General features: G+C 32.8%; 1 protein-coding gene across 3 annotated transcripts in view; it reads left to right on the plus strand.

Moving 5' to 3' along the window:
• The window catches only part of LOC139486451 (actin, muscle-like), a 58832-nt gene extending 41832 nt beyond the window's left edge, over positions 1-17000 (plus strand). The window contains exons 5-8 of one of the 3 annotated variants that reach the window (XM_071271334.1): positions 322-495; positions 1811-1930; positions 14714-15046; positions 16894-17000. In XM_071271334.1, the coding sequence (XP_071127435.1) occupies positions 322-495; positions 1811-1930; positions 14714-15036 (617 nt within the window). In that variant the 3' untranslated portion in view covers positions 15037-15046; positions 16894-17000. Of the gene's footprint in view, positions 1-321; positions 496-1810; positions 1931-5602; positions 6038-14713; positions 15047-16893 lie in introns of those variants that run through there. The other 2 variants (XM_071271335.1, XM_071271336.1) reach the window with 2 other exon arrangements.
• The last annotated feature ends 2589 nt before the right edge of the window (positions 17001-19589 follow it).

The following is a 19589-nucleotide window of genomic DNA, read 5'->3' on the forward strand; positions in this document are numbered from 1 at the left end:
ATGATCATTATACATGTTACAGTATGTTTAGTATGATGAATAATATACTAATTTACTTAAATGATTTAGTTTTATCCTATTCTAACTCTGTTACTATTATTTTTAAATTTTAACTAGTACATAAAATTTAAAAAAACGCAATTTTAATAATAGATGATTTTTTTTTAAATGCGGTGACCCTGCAGATAGGGTGGACTTCCAGAAGAAGAAGAAGATTATCATATATGTTCTACTGATACTTAGAAACAAGGTTTCAGTGTCAAAACGTTTAATAACGACAAATATATTTGCAAATTTAATTTTCTTATTTTGTTTTTGCAGCTGAATTGGAGATTGTTAGAGAAATGAAAGAAAAACTGTGTTATGTAGCTTTAGATTGTAAACAAGAGGTCATAAATGTTCGCCATGAGAAATTTGAACTTCCGGATGGAAACGCAATCACAATCGGGAAAGAGAGGTTTATGTGCCCGGAAGCGTTATTTGGACATATACCGGGTTAGAATACTGTAAATTGATTAGTCAATGCTTAAAGGTTAAGCCACAGTTCAAACCTTCGACCATGATCTAAATTTAAAGACAGAAAAGAAGGTTGAATGATATATTTACTACTATATTAATATAAGGAGATTTCATTTCGATATGATTGCCAATGAGACAACTATCCACCAAAGTTCAAATGAAGTGGGTGTAAGCATTTATATGCAACTGTACGACCGTCAACAATGAGAAAAAAACCCATACCGTATACTATAGTAGTCGGCTATACATTGTACTTGTTCCGGCTTCTCTACCTCGCACGTACTCACAATTTAGGGGTTCAAACGACGGCTGGTCTTAGCAGGTTCAATAGTTCCGGTATTTCGATCGCTTGTTTTAAAGATTTTTGGTAAAATAAACAAAACGGTTGTATTCATAGAATATTATGGGCATTTGTCACAATTCGGCCAATTCCGTACCTTCATATAATAGACGAAGAGTACCGGAGTCATCCGAGGATTGCCGATTGATAGTATGCATGGGCATATTGCTTGTGTGTCCGTCTGTTCGTTAGGATGCAAATCCGTTCAGTTGTTTGACTGTCCCGTATGCGGTAAAAATGGTGGTTTATCATGAAGGTTCTGTCAAATCATTTGGAATATTAATTTACACATAAGCATGTTCTTCTTTTTCTTCAAATTACTGTCCTCATTCAACATAATGAATATTCTTGTAAATTCATTATGATTTGAACTGTTTTAAGAATACTTGCGATCTTTGGACCATGAACATACACATATATTGATGGCACTGGCTACGGTTACTTGAAAATGTTACAAAATAATCATTGTTACATTGGAGACTAATTGCCGGAATGCTGTGATGGGTAAGTAAGTAAGTAACCGATAAATTACAAATGTAACAATACTATTCAATACTATTCGAGTCTACGGTTACATTGCGTTATCGTTACATACTAATGCACTTCAATGTTAAAAAGTGAACAATAAATACAAAAGGTCTGGTAATAGAGGCCATAGAGGGATGTAGTACGGGGAAATTTGTACACGCGGTATCGAATTTCGCGTCCCCATTTGACCGGATGTGGCTTCAAACTTTTACATCGCGCATTGCAAAACGAACGCCTCACTTTGGCAAGCATTTTACTGTCGATCGGGAAAATACCAGTGTCCACGTGACCCAGTCGCCATTGGGGGCACATACACATAGGCTATGTTTATTTAAAAATGATAGACCGTCAAATATTTTTTCCTTTCATATTTGTATTTAGCCGGTTAATTTAAACTTGCTGTAAACATTTGCATCTTTGTAGGTGTAGGATCTGGAGGTATAGTGGATATGTTGAAGAGTAATTTGGATTCAACAGACGTAGACTGCAAAAAAGATTTATTATGTAATGTCATTCTATCAGGAGCAACTACTATGTTCCCTGGTAAGTATATACAGCAAATTGTATATTCAGGGCAGGGTAAACATAAATAATTTTACTCCTTGCCAAAAAATGCCATTGAAAGTTCAAAAACAGAGTTACATGTGTACTTCTAAAACTTGTTCTCTGTACAGGATAACCGGGATACCATGTCTCAACTCACATTTGGTCTGTGTTTACTCCGTGCCTAAAAATGTCGTTTTAAGTTAAAAATAGCGCTCTAAATGTACTTTTGAAAACAGTTTCTCTGTATAGAATAACTGGGATACGATGTTTTAACTCACATGCGGTCTTTGTTTACTCCATGACAAAATATAGCATTGTAATTTCAGAACAACGCTACACATGTACTTCTAACACGTGTTCTCTGTATATGATTTCTGGGATGCGATGTCACAACTAACATTCGGTTTTTGTTTACTCCCTGCCAAAAAATGCCATTGTAATTTCAAAACGGCTTTAAAAGTGTAATGCAAAATTGTTATCTGTATAGGATTGCTGGGATGTGATGTCTCAACTCACATGAGGTATTTGTTTACTCCCTGCCAAAAATGCCATTGTTAGTTCAAAACAGCGTTATATATGTACTTTTAAAACTAGGTCTCCGTATAGTATTATTGAGATACGATTTCTCAACTCACTAGCTGTTTTTCGGGGTTCCAGATCTTTATATGTAAAGCAAAGATGTCTATCTTTAAATCTGCAGGTTGTGTATTATTCCTCATTGAAACATTTTGACTCAGTGTAGATTAACATGGCAGTTGAATGATGCATAGCTGGAGACACACACCCTTTCGACGCAGACGATATCGTATTTGAGTTCACGTGATTCCCTCAATTTTTGTCGAGCCTGCAACTTTTGTTGCAGAAAGCTCGACATAGGGATAGTGATCCGGCGGCGGCGGCGGTGTTAGCTAACTTCTTAAAAGCTTTATATTTTAGAAGGTGGAAGACCTGGATGCTTCATACTTTGTATATAGATGCCTCATGTTACGAAGTTTCCTTCAGTCACATGTCCAATGTCCTTGACCTCATTTTCATGGTTCAGTGACCACTTGAGAAAAAGTTCAGATTTTTTGTAATGTTGAATTCTCTCTTATTATAAGTAATAGGATAACTATATTTGATATGTGCGTACCTTGAAAGGTCCTCATGTCTGTCAGACAGTTTTCACTTGACCTCGACCTCATTTCATGGATCAGTGAACAAGGTTAAGTTTTGGTGGTCAAGTCCATATCTCAGATACTACACGCAATAGGGCTAGTATATTCGGTGTATGGAAGGACTGTAAGGTGTACATGTCCAACTGGCAGGTGTCATCTGACCTTGACCTCATTTTCATGGTTCAGTGGTTATAGTTAATTTTTGTGTTTTGGTCTGTTTTTCTCATACTATATGCAATAGGTCTACTATATTTGTTGTATGGAATGATTGTAAGGTGCACCTATCTAGCGGGCAGATGTCATGTGACCTTGACCTCATTTTCATGGTTCAGTGGTCAAAGTTAAGTTTTTGAGTTTTGGTCTTTTTATCTAATACTATATGCCATAGGTCATCTATATTTGGTGTATGGAAATATTTTATGATCTTTATGTCAGTCGCGCAGGTTTTATTTGACCGTGACCTCATTTTCACGGTTCATTGCACAGTGTTAAGTTTTTGTGTTTTGGTCTATTTTTCTTAAACTATAAGTAATAGGTCAACTATATATGTTGTATAGAAGCATTGTTAGCTGTACATGTCTGCCTGGCATGGTTCATCTGACCTTGACCTCATTTTCAAGGTTCATTGGTCTTTGTTAAGTTATCTTGGTTAATGTTAAGTTTATGTGACAGTTGTATTAAAGCTTTATACTTAGAACTATCAACATAATATCAATGATTAGTATAGAAGGCGAGACATTTCAGCGTGTGCACTCTTGTTTAAAGTTTATATGTATATAGAGATATAAGAAGATGTGGTATGATTGCCAATGAGACAACTCTTTTAACCCGTATGTTCTTTATGGATTTACGGGATTCGAACATTTGTAAACTATTGTTGACCTTATTTTTATAATCGATATCTGATAAGATATAATCTAGCATAGGTCATCTGTCAATCAACGATGAATGTTTATAAAAAAACAACCGAAAAAAAAAACACCTCCTTAAGCTTACAAATCAAAACAGGGTCTGATATCAATATCTATGTAGAAACTATAAGCTAGCTACTCGTTCAATAGTCATAAATCTACGTAGTATTACGTAGCCGCTACGATATTGAACGCAACCCAGGTAATGCGAATTACAAGCACACTCGTAGATAATTTGCGATATATTATCAGATAATGACCTATCAACGGTATTTTTAAACACTAAGTATTTATTTTTTCCCCATTACTTAGTGATATCTTTTACACTCAAATAATGCCAGGAAAAAAGTAGAAAAGAACATTGCTTCAATCAATTGAAAATGAGTCATTTGTTTTTGTATTGTCAACAAGTGATTCTTTAGGCCATCTTGTATATTAAAATATACAAACTTATAGGGGAAAATTGTAAAGAAACTTGAATAACTAACAAAGTAATTAATGAAAATTCTGCGCATCAACAAAAAGACAGTATAAAACATGCGATCCCTGACAAACAATGATATGACTAGTACATGTTGTAATTCATGAATTGAAATATATTGAATTTGTTATTTAATATAAAGGAAAATAACGCCTTGAAGTTAACAAACGGTCTGAGACCACAATTGTCGTCCCTTGATTTTCGTTGTCCTTGATTTTCGTTGTCCTTGATTTTAATATAGTCCCTAGTGTTGACAGTGGGTTACTTGCCATTAATTTTTATACCCCTTCCAAATTTATTTCTCCATGTTTAATGCATCAAATTGCAAGTAGGGGGTGAAATTACACTGTAAAAAAATTTGGGTCCAGAATTTTAAAGGAAAGTAGTGATTTGGTCCAGCTGATCAGAGTTAAAAATTAGCACTTCGGAAGCCTTCAAAAGACTTCAAGAAGCCCTAAACATGAAAATGTCCATATTTTGAGTTAGAGCCGATGACGTTTTCTATAATTTTGATATAATCTGTCCCAAAAGTAGTACAACACACTGTAAAAATTTCATTGAGAAAGCGCCGGTGGGATTTTTTATGCCCCACCTACGATAGTAGAGGGGCATTATGTTTTCTGGTCTCTGCGTCCTTCCTGCCCCACCTACAATAGTAGAGGGGCATTGTGTTTTCTGGTATGTACGTCCGTCTATACGTTCGTCTGTTCGTTCGTCTGTCCGTTCGTTCGTCCGTCCGTCCGTTCGTCCCATTTCAGGTTAAAGTTTTTGGTCCAGGTAGTTTTTGATGAAGCTGAAGTCCAAGCAACTTGAAACTTAGTACACATATTCCCTATTGGCTGATCTTTTTACTTTAAAGGCCAAATTAGGTTTTTTACCCAATTTCACGGTCCACTGAACATGGAAAATGATAATGCGAGTGGGGCATCCGTGTACTTTGGACACATTCTTGTTTAATTTTCATTTATGTTCTAAAAGAAATGCACTACGAAATAATTGTGGTCTCGGTCCAAACTGGAGCACACTCCCACAAATGTCCATGCAGATATATATATATATATTCCTTTAAGAACATGTAATACTTAATAAATGTTGGTGTTTTTCTTAATTTAATAATCAGGTTTTCCTGAGAGAATTAGGAAAGGAATAGAATCGTTTGTTCCAAAAACAACGAAAGTGAAAGTGATAGCTTACCCAGAACGTAAATCCTCAGTGTGGATTGGTGGATCTATTTTAGGATCTTTATCCACATTTCAATCGTACTGGATAACAAAACAGGAATACGAAGAATATGGACCAACAATCGTGCATAGGAGAGATTGACGAATGGACAATCAAAATAATCGGAACTGACTGGTTCTGAATATAAAGCATTATGGGTAATACCTTCAACAATGAACAAAACAATCAACAAATGGACAACAGTCATTTAAAAAAAATGAGAAAATTAAACCCGTTATTTTTATTGTCATTAAACTAGCAAAAAATTTAATGTAATATTGAATCTTTTTTTTTTCTCTTCTCTTGTCTATTAAATACTTTATATCAACTTGTATATATGATCATGATGATGTCTTCTTGTGTGTGTTTTTTGTTATATATCTGTCTCGTAGCCAGGTTAATCCATAGGTTTCCATTATTATATCCACACAGTATTCAGATATTAGATCATTGGTTAGGGAACATAAAATTGAGAATGGAAATGGGGAATGTGCCAAAGAGACAACAACCCGACCATAGAACAGACAACAGCAGAAGGTCAACAATAGGTCTTCAATTCAGCGAGAAATTCCCGCACGCGGAGGCGTCCTTCAGCTGGCTCCTAAATAAATACATATACTAAATCAGTGATAATGAACGCCATACTGAACTCCAAATTATACACAAGAAACTAAAATCAAAAATTATACAAGACTTACAAAGGCCAGAGGCTCCTGACTTGGGACAGGTGCAAAAATGCGGCGGGGTTGAACATGTTTATGAGATCTCAACCCTCCCCCTATACCTCTAGCCAATGTAACAAAAAGTAAACGCATAACAACACGCACAGTTAAATTCAGTTCGAGAGAAATCCAACTCTGATGTCAGAAGATGTAACAAAAGAAAATAAACAAAATGACAATTATACATAAATAACAACAGACTACTAGCAGTTAACTGACTTGTCAGCTCCAGACTTCAATGAAACTGAATTAAACGACCATTTAACTCAAGTGGTGTGGTGGTGGTGGTGGTGGGGTGTTCGTAATGTATTTTCCTACAAAAAATATTCTTATCTCTATAATTTGATGAATTCTGGTCAAAGAGATGACAAAAAAAATTTGCATGGAGATTTCCCCCTTAAAGGGAAAAATTTAGAAAAAAAATAAGTTGATAGACAGCGTCGAAAAACTATTAAAATTGTTCGCAAAAAATGTTCTGGCTCGGAATAAAAACCATACACCCCCTCCCTTCTTTGAAGTTAAATTGTTGCCATTTTATTATAAACCTTTCAAAGGATTAAAACCAAACTATACATCTTTTTGAGCCTTATTTCAATCAAAAATTATTATCCGGCAAGACATTACTAAGGATAGAATAGAGAATATTTGGATCTGTGATATAAAGGATTGAGAATAATCGGTAAAAGTTGTAGAATTCTCTGCCTTTTGTCTCTGGTGGATTTTATCTCATTAGCAACCGTACCACATCTTCTTATTTTATGTTAAAGAAATGAGTAGAGAACATGCCTTTAAAAAGAGAATACATACATAAATTCATCCTCATCCAGGACCTCATTTATGGCTGTCCGCTACTCATATCTATATTCATGTGACCAGAGGTTAAGTGTTGCACTTGAATAACTCTCCATGGACGTAATATCTGTCATTGAACTTTTAAAATCCGACAGGAGTATCAGTAATATTTCTCATTGTAGATGCCAACGAAAATGGTGTATGCATATATTTATTTATTGTTGGTGTTAAAAATGCCACTACTGCACTTTTGGCTATATCATGGCGTCATGTATTTATTTGTGAAGTAAGCTTGAGTTCAAAGAGAGGAGCACATACAAATGTACGTTTGGCAGGAAACTTGGCGATCCTATTCAAGTAAGGTAAAAATCAAACAGTTACCTACCACGAGCGAGATACAAACTCACAACCTTTGAATATATAGCCTATAGTGTTCCCTATGGAGACAGCCCGGTCAGTGTATAACAAAAGGCTTTGGAAAACACACACACCAAACTAACGGAAAAGCCAATTAGGAGCCTTTTCCAAGTCAGGACAATATCTGTCAATATCTGTTGTTCATGTTGAATTGTACGTTTTTTCTTTTCGGATATGTCGGGTGTAGATAGTGGGCTGATCTCAGGCACTGCCTAATATGTTTTTTTTTATTCGTGTTATCGTTTTTGTGTATTGAAAAGCCCCTTCCCCCCCCCCCCCCCAAAAAAAAACAAACAAAACAAAACAACAACAAACAAACAAACAAACAAACATCAACATAATCTCCAAATTTGTTGACACAGAAAAAGATAAAAGAAAAATCGAAATATATTACAAGAACTTATGTTTTGAATGTATAATTACAATAAACGGTATCAATGTTATTACACCAGATACGCATTTCGACATTTAACCCCTACCGAAAAATAGGCCTTGTGGCAAACGTTAGCAGTAAACTAGCAGCAAACATTGGCTATGATGAACCCTAACATGTTCACGTCTTGAAATTGTATTTAGTTTGCCTATATACATTAAATTGATTGATTGAAATGATTATATAATTCGTATGAACGAAGATAAGTATGATCTAACTGTGTATACACCCTTTTCAATGAGGAAAACATAACTATTCATGACGGTATTAAATGATTGGGTTTACAGAAAATATAATAATCTGTAAAAAGTGCTAAAGAAAGGGGGAATAGAGAATAGAGAAAAAATAGGACAAATAGATAAGAATAGAGAATAATGGGGTGCTAAGATACCTGTTTAAGAATAAAGCCATATATATAACGAATAGAGAAAAAAATACCTAAAACATTGGAGATTATAGAAATGAAGGATCCCCTATCCTGACTCTTATAAATCTTTTTTACATAGATTGGGACAAAATGTAATTACACATTATCATGACATATTGTTTCGGGGGAAACTATTTTGTAGTAAATTATTTTGATTCATATACTTGAACCTTTTTCCTATTTTTCATTTACATATTTAGAGCACTTTGTGCCTCGATAGTCAACAAAATTATTGACTTTGTGCAGCAAATTCACCTTGTTATTCGACTTAGTGTTTTAATAAAACTAACAGTATACACAGAAAAATCATTTTAAAAACTGTGTAAAAAATCTTATTTTTAAATATAGTGCTATTATAACATAAACATATCGGTTTCAGTAACACAATTCTTTCTATTCTACTTCCTTAAGAATTAACTAATGCATATTCATATTTTGTAAAATCATCATGCCTTGATACGACGAGAATTCTTGTAATTATGATAAGTATTTAAAAATAGGAATGTTTTAATTATGGTTTTTAACAGTCTATTGATTTACCAATAAATTTTTACACTGTCTGGCGACTGTCAATCGAAATAAATTATAATTGGCTTTGTCAATTTTTTTACCTCGCACATATTGGACACATGCAACCTGTTTCGTTAGAATAACTTTTTTTCGAGTAAATATTTAATTTAGATTTTAACATTAATTACCCCAATATTAAGCTTCATGTGCACATACTTTATGGTGTGATGCTTTTCGCGTTCGTCACTCATCAGCTTCCTGTTTGCTATTATATTCAGGATGTTCAGGTCATGTTGATAGTTTTATAAAATATAAAAGAAAATTGAAATTGGAAATATGCCAACCCCATCAATGGATTTTCAACACAGCGAAAAAATCACGTACATGGAGCCGGCCCCCCCCCCCAAAAGAATAAAATAAAAAAATAAATATGTACTAGTTTAGTGGAAATAGACGTAATACTTAACTCCAAAACATACTATGAACTGAAATGTATGTGAAGAACAATACATGAGAGCTGCATTTAAATTTGGTATTAAACTTTGTGTGAACTTGCTTTGAAATGGGAAGCGTTTTCACATCAAATGTTTCATTCTTATAGAGTGGTATAGTTTGTTAGCAGTAGCTCTTTGAATAGTAACCAACACATAATTTCTAAAAGTCAGCTTATTCATTTGTAAGATTAACATGATTAAGTTTGTTTATATATTAAAGTCATAAGAAACGAGTGACCGGTGAAACATAATGTTCTTCCAATTTTTGAAACAATGCATTCAAACATCATACTCTTAGTCTTCTATGCACGAATTTTTCATATTTTTCGCAAAAATTTGGTATAATCGTCAATTTTTTTTTCAATCGGTCAGTGTTGTTGTGAAAATATGGCAGGTAATTAAAATACGTGTTTTGAAGCCGAAGTTTAACGATTGTCATCTGTTTGTCAACAAACAACAAAATATCAACAAAAAAGCATGGAAATTGAGCACGTGTTTAACATGTAAATTTAGATAATAGTTTATTTTAAGGACATCCATGCGTATTGCGATCACCGGATTTTAACGAGATGGGTCACACTGAGGTTACATTGCATACGGAGAATATGTCGGGGGAATTGCTTCTTGGAAGGAAGCAATTAAAATAAAGTAAACTTCTTCTAAATATGAATAAATTAAAGAATTTTCTTTAGAAAAAAGTATATGTACATACGTTTTATAATGAAAACTATTCATTAAGTTATATAAAAACATATGCATTTTTTTTTAATTTGAGGTTTCTTTAAGGATCTTCGCTACTCAGTTTCAAAACAAGAAAGACATTAAGCAAACAAGGAACAACAAAAGCAGAACCACATTAAGGGATGGGTGTTTACGAGATATAAAATTTAGCGGGAAATAATATTCTCTCTTATCTTTTCATGCTTTTAATATCGGAACCCTATCGGCACAATTTTACAAAACAAAGCGGTAAAACAAAGGTTTGTAAAATAGACGCATTTGATAAACGCGACATAAAGTTCAACATAACATGTTAAGAAAAACAACATATGTCACTGTGTAACGAGGGATAGTTTCCAACTTATAATACATGTGCATCTGGATGTTGCGGTTGACAGTTTTCCTTCATCTAATGAGTAATTACAGGTTTTGAATTGTGTGGAATGCTTTTTAAAACATTCAACACATACGCTTATTAGTGTTTTATATAAAAAAAAATCTATTCGTCTATAACTTTAAATATCAATGACTTTTATTTATTTTTTTTTTTTTTTTATGCTTTTACCGTTTGGTTCTTTATTAAGTTGTTTCGTAAAACAAATTGAGTCTGTTTAGTTGTAAACACAGCAAACGAAATTGTTATTGCGTCATTGGATATACATTGATTAAAACATATGTATGAAGTGACGTATCATATATAATACAGGTTATGGTATTATTCTCATAAACATACTAAATGATATAAAAGTATTTAAAGTTCAGTATTCATTTATACCACTTTAATGAGTTCGTATGTTAAACCCCTTTATACTGCACTCGTTCTATTTGAGCAGTCAAAATGCGTTGACTGTATATTTCTATGCCATATACAGTCACTGACCTGATATCACTTTTCCTCATGAATATTTAAATAGAAATTGTCGAAATTATATTTAATTATTCATACGACCTCTTTAACCTGTTCTTGTTTCCAATGTAAACAACGATGCGTTTAACGACTCAAACTTGTTTCTTTTGCAATTTTTGGGAAAACATATTTCAATTATTAATATTTTTTTGTTTGCAACCTATAAATCATTATGTTTTATGTTTATTGTTGATATTTTAGTCTGCAACGAATTCGTTCATCATTGATTGCGGTAATGATGTACATTTCATCGTGTTTTATATTTCTCCGTCTGTGTGATATGAGGCCTTTTTAAAGGGGGATTTTCCCCAATATTTAAATCAAATAAATAACATTAACACAATAAACAACAATTGAAAATGTATTTTTAGATTGCAGTATAAAGACAATAATAGTGCATTGACTTGACATATCAACGATATAAGGATTCGGCCCGAAACGGGGAAAATGCTCGGCACAGCCTCGCATTTCCCCGTTTCTAAGCCTCATCCTTATATCGTTGATATGTCAAGTCAATGCACTATTATTGTCTATATAAATTAACCTTATATCGTATGATCAGATGATATTATATCTGTTTATTGTCATAACAAAATGCAAGCGAGTAAGATAAAACGACAAATGCGTGGGCATGAAATCGGCATTTTGTCTTGTTAAACAGATAATCATTTTCATTCAAGGAGTCGCACCACTAACCCCCTTGTTTAGCTACACGTACTTTCGATTTCAAGAGTGTGTGTATGGATTCGAATTTCAATTGAGTACCTTTTCGACTTAATTAATTACATGTTTTAACTATAAAAAAAAATGCCATTTTGGAATTCTACTCGATTATAATGTGCCTTTCGTATATTATAAACTATTTCCCTTACGGAAAGTCGGTATATCAGCTAATTTGCGGCAGATGCCGACTAGACATTACTATTACGAGTCAGATTGTGTATATAATTTGTTTACTATAAAACCAGTTGAAGAAAGAAGTCAACTCCATGCCCAAAAAGAAACACAATCCGAAAAAGACAGACAAATTGAACAACCTTCCACAAAACACCTGACAGAAAATTAAAGAGTGTGTGCAACACTTAACTTGCAAAAACGTTGAAAGGGGGCTTGAAATAGTGTATTTGTAAATGGAACATATATGTGACCATCTATATCACGAGTAACACTGATTGGTCCTTTATATAATGATGGTGTCCGTAATATTTCCCATTAAGAACCCTTGGCATCTTACAAATGTACATGTATAAGCTACAATACTTCATAAAATAGCTTCATACAGTATCGCCTTAACTAGGAGTTTTCCCAGATATATGCATATATGTATAATGCTATTTGTACTGTTTCTAAGCGTACGTACAAATTTTGAAAATTTACGTCATCACTTTTATAGTAAAATTTTCTCTGTTTACTGAAGGAACTTCATTCAAGACACCGAAATTATGAATCACGAGCCCACTGAAACTTTTATTTAGATGCTGATGTCAAATTTTGAATATAATTATAATTATTTCTTATTATGGTACTTAAGCTGCTTTTAACAGCACACACATGCAACTCACATTTGTAACGCCTAACAAACATTATACACGACGGGAAATCCTTACTATTCATCACACGATATCATAATTACTGCTGTCGTCTAAGGGACGACATCAAAAGATCAATGTAAGATAAAAAACTTTATTCAAATAGTTGAACTCTGCAGGATTTATTTATCCGACATTGATTTTTACATATATCCATATGGGTCAATCAATTTTTCCCAAATTAAGTTAAGAGGGGGGTAAGGGGGTCAGTGAATGACTTTTATTAATAAAATCGTTGTTCACCTTTTAACTGTCGTCCGCTAACAAGCATGAAGCCGACGAACAGTACGCATAGCACAAATAAAGTTTCCGATTATTAATTTGTTCGATGTTTTAAAGTTGAACATCACTTAGGAGTTCTGTTAAAAAGGATAACAATTATTAATGGAAGGTAAGGCACTATATATAATTAATAATTTCTTTATTTTGAACATTTTTTCATTATTAAATATAATGGGAAGATAATAATTCTTTTGCATTTAAGAATGTAATCATTAATCTCGAGAAAAAGATTATGATAAAGAAAAAAGTAACTGCATTATGAATTATGAAATATATATGATATGTTTTTCCCTGTAAATGTAGCTGAAAGACCCACTTTTAAAAAGAGAATGTTTGTTTTCAACATGAAAACCGACTCGATCAGGTTGTGACTAAGGAATGCCCAGCGATCCGAGCTTCCATTATGACCAAAAACTAAGAATGTAAAGTACAATTTCAGAATTATGTTTCCGCCGGACTTCTTAATATTATAAAAGTCCCTCCACTAGCGCTGTTTTATCCTTTATCCGCCAGTGCTGATATCTTGTCTAGAAAAATATCACATAAAAATCTAGACAACAATTTCATTTTTATGGTATGTACATAGTCATGCTATACATGCTAGACGCAAGACCAAAACGTTTACTCCTTTTTCATTGAGCCACCCGCTTAAAAAAACGAAAGATACCAAAGTGATCAAATTCTTAAGTCAAAGCGACACTGCCATGGCAAAATACGAAAAACATTGAAAAGACAAGCAACAGTACACAAACCACAACATAGCAATTTGAAGACTGAACAACATGATCACGCAAAAAACATGGGAAAGGGGGGGGATTTCAGGTGATCCGGAAGGGATAAGCTCCACTTGTAGCACCTGTCGTGTTATGCATGTAAGTTAAAACATTGCGATAAGTTTAAATTAGTATGCCACTCTCGAGGAGTATTGTTACGGCAACTGGAAAACTTATGCCGTCATCTGTGTAATTCCAGAACCTCCAACCAACTCGCGATGGGGTCCGTAAATTATGCAAAGTGTTGATTTGAACTATACTAATTGGAACTCTTAGGTCAATAGCCTCTTTGGTAGCTTCCACTTTTTGTTAACATAATAAATCATGATAGAAAATGCAAGTTCTAGAATATGGTATCAACTAGGAGATATATACTCAATATGCAGGCATTGCATGAATGTTGCTAACTGATTATGGAGAGTTCTCAATTGGGAAGTTTTGTTCTCAGCCGACCCTCATTGTCAATTTCTAGACGTTAGTCAAGATGTGAAGCCGACTTAACTCTATCCGATGTATCCTTTTTTTCAAGAATTATATGTTCATCATAGTCACCTTACTTTGAATTATTCAGTGGGAGGACCTAATCTATATAGCGTAACATGAAAAGTCCTGTATCAAATCATCCTAATAAGAATAAGGCAACAAGATAGCAGATAAGGAGCACAAATGGTTCCTATGGGAATTCCGATCTTTGATGAAAAAAAAAAACGTTCTGCAAACGTTATAAATATGTTTAAAATCTAGAACTCAAGCATGCTGGTAATGTAATTTTAAACAATGTTTTGTATGATCCGAGTGATTGTTTACAGAGTACTATTGTGTGTGCTGACAAAAAGAAGCTAGAATCATGAAACTGAAACCGAGAATCTACATTTTTTTTCACCACTTGTTTGTGTTATTTGTGATGTATAAATATGTAATTAAAGCTTACATTCTATTTTCAGGAAACAGTCAATTTTGCATACAAGAGAGTAATTTTTTAGCAAGCAGTCACATAGTACCGAGTGGATTGCCGTACAGGGACATCAACCATGCGGACTTTATTCCTGTTCACCAATTTACGGCACCTCCATATGTAAATGTACAACCGTTGATGGGTAACAGTCACATAATAATTTATAATGCAACTGAGGCTCGATTAGTACCATATGGAATACTGTATTGTTATCAATCATCGGAACCATTTGATAGAAGGAATTGCAAAATCATTCTCCCTCCGATCCAGCAAGAGAAAGTAGGAATACAAGAATCAACAAGACGTCAATAGACAATCTTTGGTAAATAAATAAACTTTTGCAACATAATTTAAAAAAAAAAAAATGAATACAAAACGAAAACAGATAATCATAAACAAGGGACAAGGGACCATAGTTTAAAGCATGCAGCATCGATATACTAACTCACTGTACACGATCATAATTTAGTGTCTTCATAGACACGCATCGATGAGTCTTTGTATATGAATTCATAAACATTTCGATGATTTTGTTCTTCCATGCGTGTTATCCTTATATATATAAACTAAAATTTACAGTATCTTGAATGACATTTATAGACAATGCCTTACAAGGGTGCACGTGGCTTTGCCTAACCCTGCGATCTATACAAATAACTCACTACTTGTTTTTGTTTATTTATGTTATCTTTGGTATTCAAGATCCTAAACATACATGACATACAAACATATTCGAAAATAAAAATCTGCAGTTATTCAGAAATATATATACATGTTTAAAATAAAACGATATTGATATATAATAGAAAAAAGAGTCTTGTGAAGAGGAACCGTAGGGACCATGTACTGGAAATCAACTAAAAGTAATCATAACTAAAGAATTATTAGCAGAAATATCACCACCAGAAAGCGCCTTGTTACGAGGAAGTAAATCAGTAGATGTCATGCTGAAACTTTCTTCATTAGCCATGTTAACATCACTTAATCTAATTACCATTGTTTTGTTTCTAACCCAATGGTTTGTTTATTCTTGTCTGCTGAAGCATGACCATTCAATTCAACAACAGTTTCAGTGTTTGTGTCAGTAATACTATCCATCTTTGACATTGTTTTGTCAGTTTCAAATTCAGTGTCGGTATTAACATGATTAAGTTCCAAGACTGTCTCGGTAAAAGTTTCTTCACTATCTGTATTATTGAATACCAATTTTGCTTCAAATATTGCTTCTAAGTCTAGTTCTGTTTGAATACCAGGTGAGAATACCGCATACTATTTATTGACTATGTGTGTATTTCAAAAGCCTTTTTAAAAGTATAAAGTAATTATAAAAACTATTTATCTTGTTATTAACTGTATTTAAAAGGTATCAAACTAACATAAATAGACAAAAACAAAAAAATGATGAAAATATTAATGAGATTAATGTAATTATAGAAACATATTTTTATTTTCAAATTTGGTACAGGTTAAAATTATTTTTAAGCAATATTTTGTACATGTTATTACCTGTATGAGGTACTTTGTACATGTTATAACTTGTATTTTTGCATTGTACAAATTATAACATGTACAAATTTTTTGTTCATGTTATAACCTGTACAAAATCACATCTTTTTTTTTTTTTTAGTTTATCCTGACTTTTTTTTACATAAATTGTCATCCTGACTTCTTTTTTATGCAAGTGTCTCATCCTGCCTTTTTTTTTTTACTCAAAACTCCTGTCCTGCCTATTTTTTTCAAATTTCATCCTAGCCCCCCCCCCCCCCCCCCCCCATAAAAATCAAATGGTAGCTCCCTTAACAATCTTTGTGTTACGTTTTAACGGTCTGAATTTCAGATTTAATACGTAATTGCATTGATCAGTAAAATTCTAACTAAAACACAATTGTCTGGCTTAAATACAAGGAAAAATCCAAGCATAAACCTAATAAAACATATCCGTCGTAGAGATCGGACTGGACCGTTTTCTCATAAAGTTATAATATCGGAAAAGAATGATCACATGTTTCGGTGACCGCCCCCGCCCCCATAAAAACAAACCAACAAATTATAATAATCCGGACTATGATAAGATGTTTTGTTGTTCTTGAATAACTTTTAACAGTTCTACTCATTCAATTGTACATGTTGATTGAAAACGGAAATGACAGTTCTAATTTTCTTTTTCAGATTTTATGCTACAGAAAATAAAGAGACTGGATACTAAAAAGACACAATTTTGATGCATCTATAGTTTATGAAATTGATAACTGAAACATACTGAATACTTATTTTGTACATTCATATTTAATAAAAAAAATTAACATTAAATTTTGGATTGCGTTGATAAATAAGTATTTAAGAAGCATTTGTTAAAGACATATAATACGGTACCCAAGCAATAGAAGGAATAATTTAATATATAATGTAGTACTAGGCATTTATATTTATATATATATATAAACCAACAATACTGCCTTTTCCGAAAATTAACAGTCGCACATACGAAGACAAGGTCAGATAACATGCCTTGTTACATAAACAATCAATTATACAATGCTGGTTTCAAGCCAGTTATTTTTAAACCTCTCCATTCCTCTACGTAACCATTTGCCGTGAAAATAAAACACATAATATTAACCAGCCAATAATCTTGATTGCATGGTGAAGATGTGCCGCTACAGTAATCATAGTACAACAAAACTATAAGCAGATAGTCACATCAAAGTACTAGTGAACATTGTTAGCAAATGGAAGAGAAGATAAGGTTATAAAATGTGTAAACAGTGAAATAACAAAAAACAGAACTCCATGGAAATTCAGAACGGAAAGTTATTTATAAAATAGAAAAATGAAAAGGTCAAACATATCTAACGAGTACAAAACAACTATTCCTGACTTGGTACAGGTTTATTGACATCAATGTGTGAGCAAGTCAGATATAAAAGGTAAAAATTAAAAAAATTGTGGATATAGCAGTCAGCTTTGTGTTATAACCGGAATCATTATTAAAACTCCATTTTCTTATCCAATTCATCAAACCGACGTTTTTCTAATTTCCCCGCATATACCATGCATACTTTATATACGAAAAAGAAAAAAAACACTTTATGATCTCTTTGGTTTATTCAAATGTGGGTCGAACCAATACCAACCCCATGCAAATATTTAAATGATTGTTTATTTTTTAAATATTGTGGACCTAAATGGCAGCCACAACTTTAAAATAAAACAATTGACAGCTTGATAAAAATTAAAGCGGTGATTATAACTTTTATCAAACTGTGTTCTCCTATGTAATTTATACATGTTATAATTTAAAACTATCCGAATGATTTGTCTTTGTCTTTCGAATTCATTTTGTTTGTTCGTACTAATGTACATTTGTTATGTCTTTTTATTTCTGAAGTAGTAATTTCTATCGACGTTTCGCGGGAAATTGTCAGTGTGTTTAGGATTAATTCCCTTGTTTACAGTTGTGTAGGTCATTTATTTTTAGAACACACATAACTATGTAGTCAGAAGTGGATATTTGTTTGATATTTATACTTTCTGTAAAGAACTGCAGCAAATGGTTGAAAGTACACAAACTATGTAAGTATCATTATAAACGAACAATACAAAGGAAAAATATAGTTGTAATACCACGCTCCCCAACATGAACGTATTACTATATCATGTATATATAATATGTAATATTATAGTATTCATTAATTGGTGTTTTTATAATGGTCCTGTTATATGTCCAAGGTCTGTAATAATGGTCGAGGAAGTCTGTAATGGCTCGAGGCAACACCGAGGGCCATTACAGATATCTGAGGCCATAATTACTGACCGAGGACATATAACAGGGCCATTATAAAAACACCTATTTCTTAATACATTTATTAACCAACTGAACAAAAGTGTAAGTGTTGCTGCAAACTTGATGTACTCTTTTACTCTTTTAATGACAGTTTAGTTTGAAAAAAATAAATTATACTTCACCACAAGGATTTGTATACAAATCTTGTTCACCATCATAAATCTTTAGATATACCAAATATCCAAGATATTAAAAGTTGAAAGAAGTTATGTGTTGAAAAACAGGATGAACAGTGATCCCTTTATATGGTTCTTTAATGTTGGTTGCCGTTTACTAAATTAAATAAAATACAAAAAGGTATTATACTCTTTACAACTTAATTTTATTAATTTTATTAAAAACCCTAATTGGGCTTAATACAGACAAACTGGGCATCACTACAGGGCCATAACAGAAAAACAGGGCCATTACAGAAAAAAACAGGGCCATTACAGAAAAACAGGGCCATTACAGAAACTATGTAATTTTCAATAAACAGTCATGTTTGCATGGCAATAATGTACTTAAATGGTTAATAAATGAATATACTCTATGATAAACACATCATCAATATAATGATATGGTCTAGTGAATATAGAAACAAGTAAGATTTACTTCACATCATTAAGAAGCTAATTTACAGAAACATATAGAAAATAAACATGATAAATAAGAAAATATTCATAAAGTAATAAACTTAGCAAATGAGTATTATAAAAGTTAAATTATTAAACAAATACTAAGAAGCAATATTTGAAATGAATACATGAAAATATATCGTATCAAAATAATTCCTCTTCAGGAGTGTTTAAACCAAAACATATATCACTTGGTCCTTTTGTTCATAACTATAAAATATTGAAACCTTTGTTAAATATTAAGTTTTGGAAATTGTTTTAATTGCATTGTGGTATTGTACTTAGATTAATAGAATTTAATTTACAATAAATAGTTATCAAAGATACCAGGATTATAATTTAATACGCGCGATTCTTCTTCATATGACTCACCAGTGACGCTCAGATCTAAAGAGTTATAAAGC

This window comes from Mytilus edulis, chromosome 8, assembly GCF_963676685.1.
Source record: "Mytilus edulis chromosome 8, xbMytEdul2.2, whole genome shotgun sequence".
In the NCBI taxonomy this organism is placed as follows: domain Eukaryota; kingdom Metazoa; phylum Mollusca; class Bivalvia; order Mytilida; family Mytilidae; genus Mytilus; species Mytilus edulis.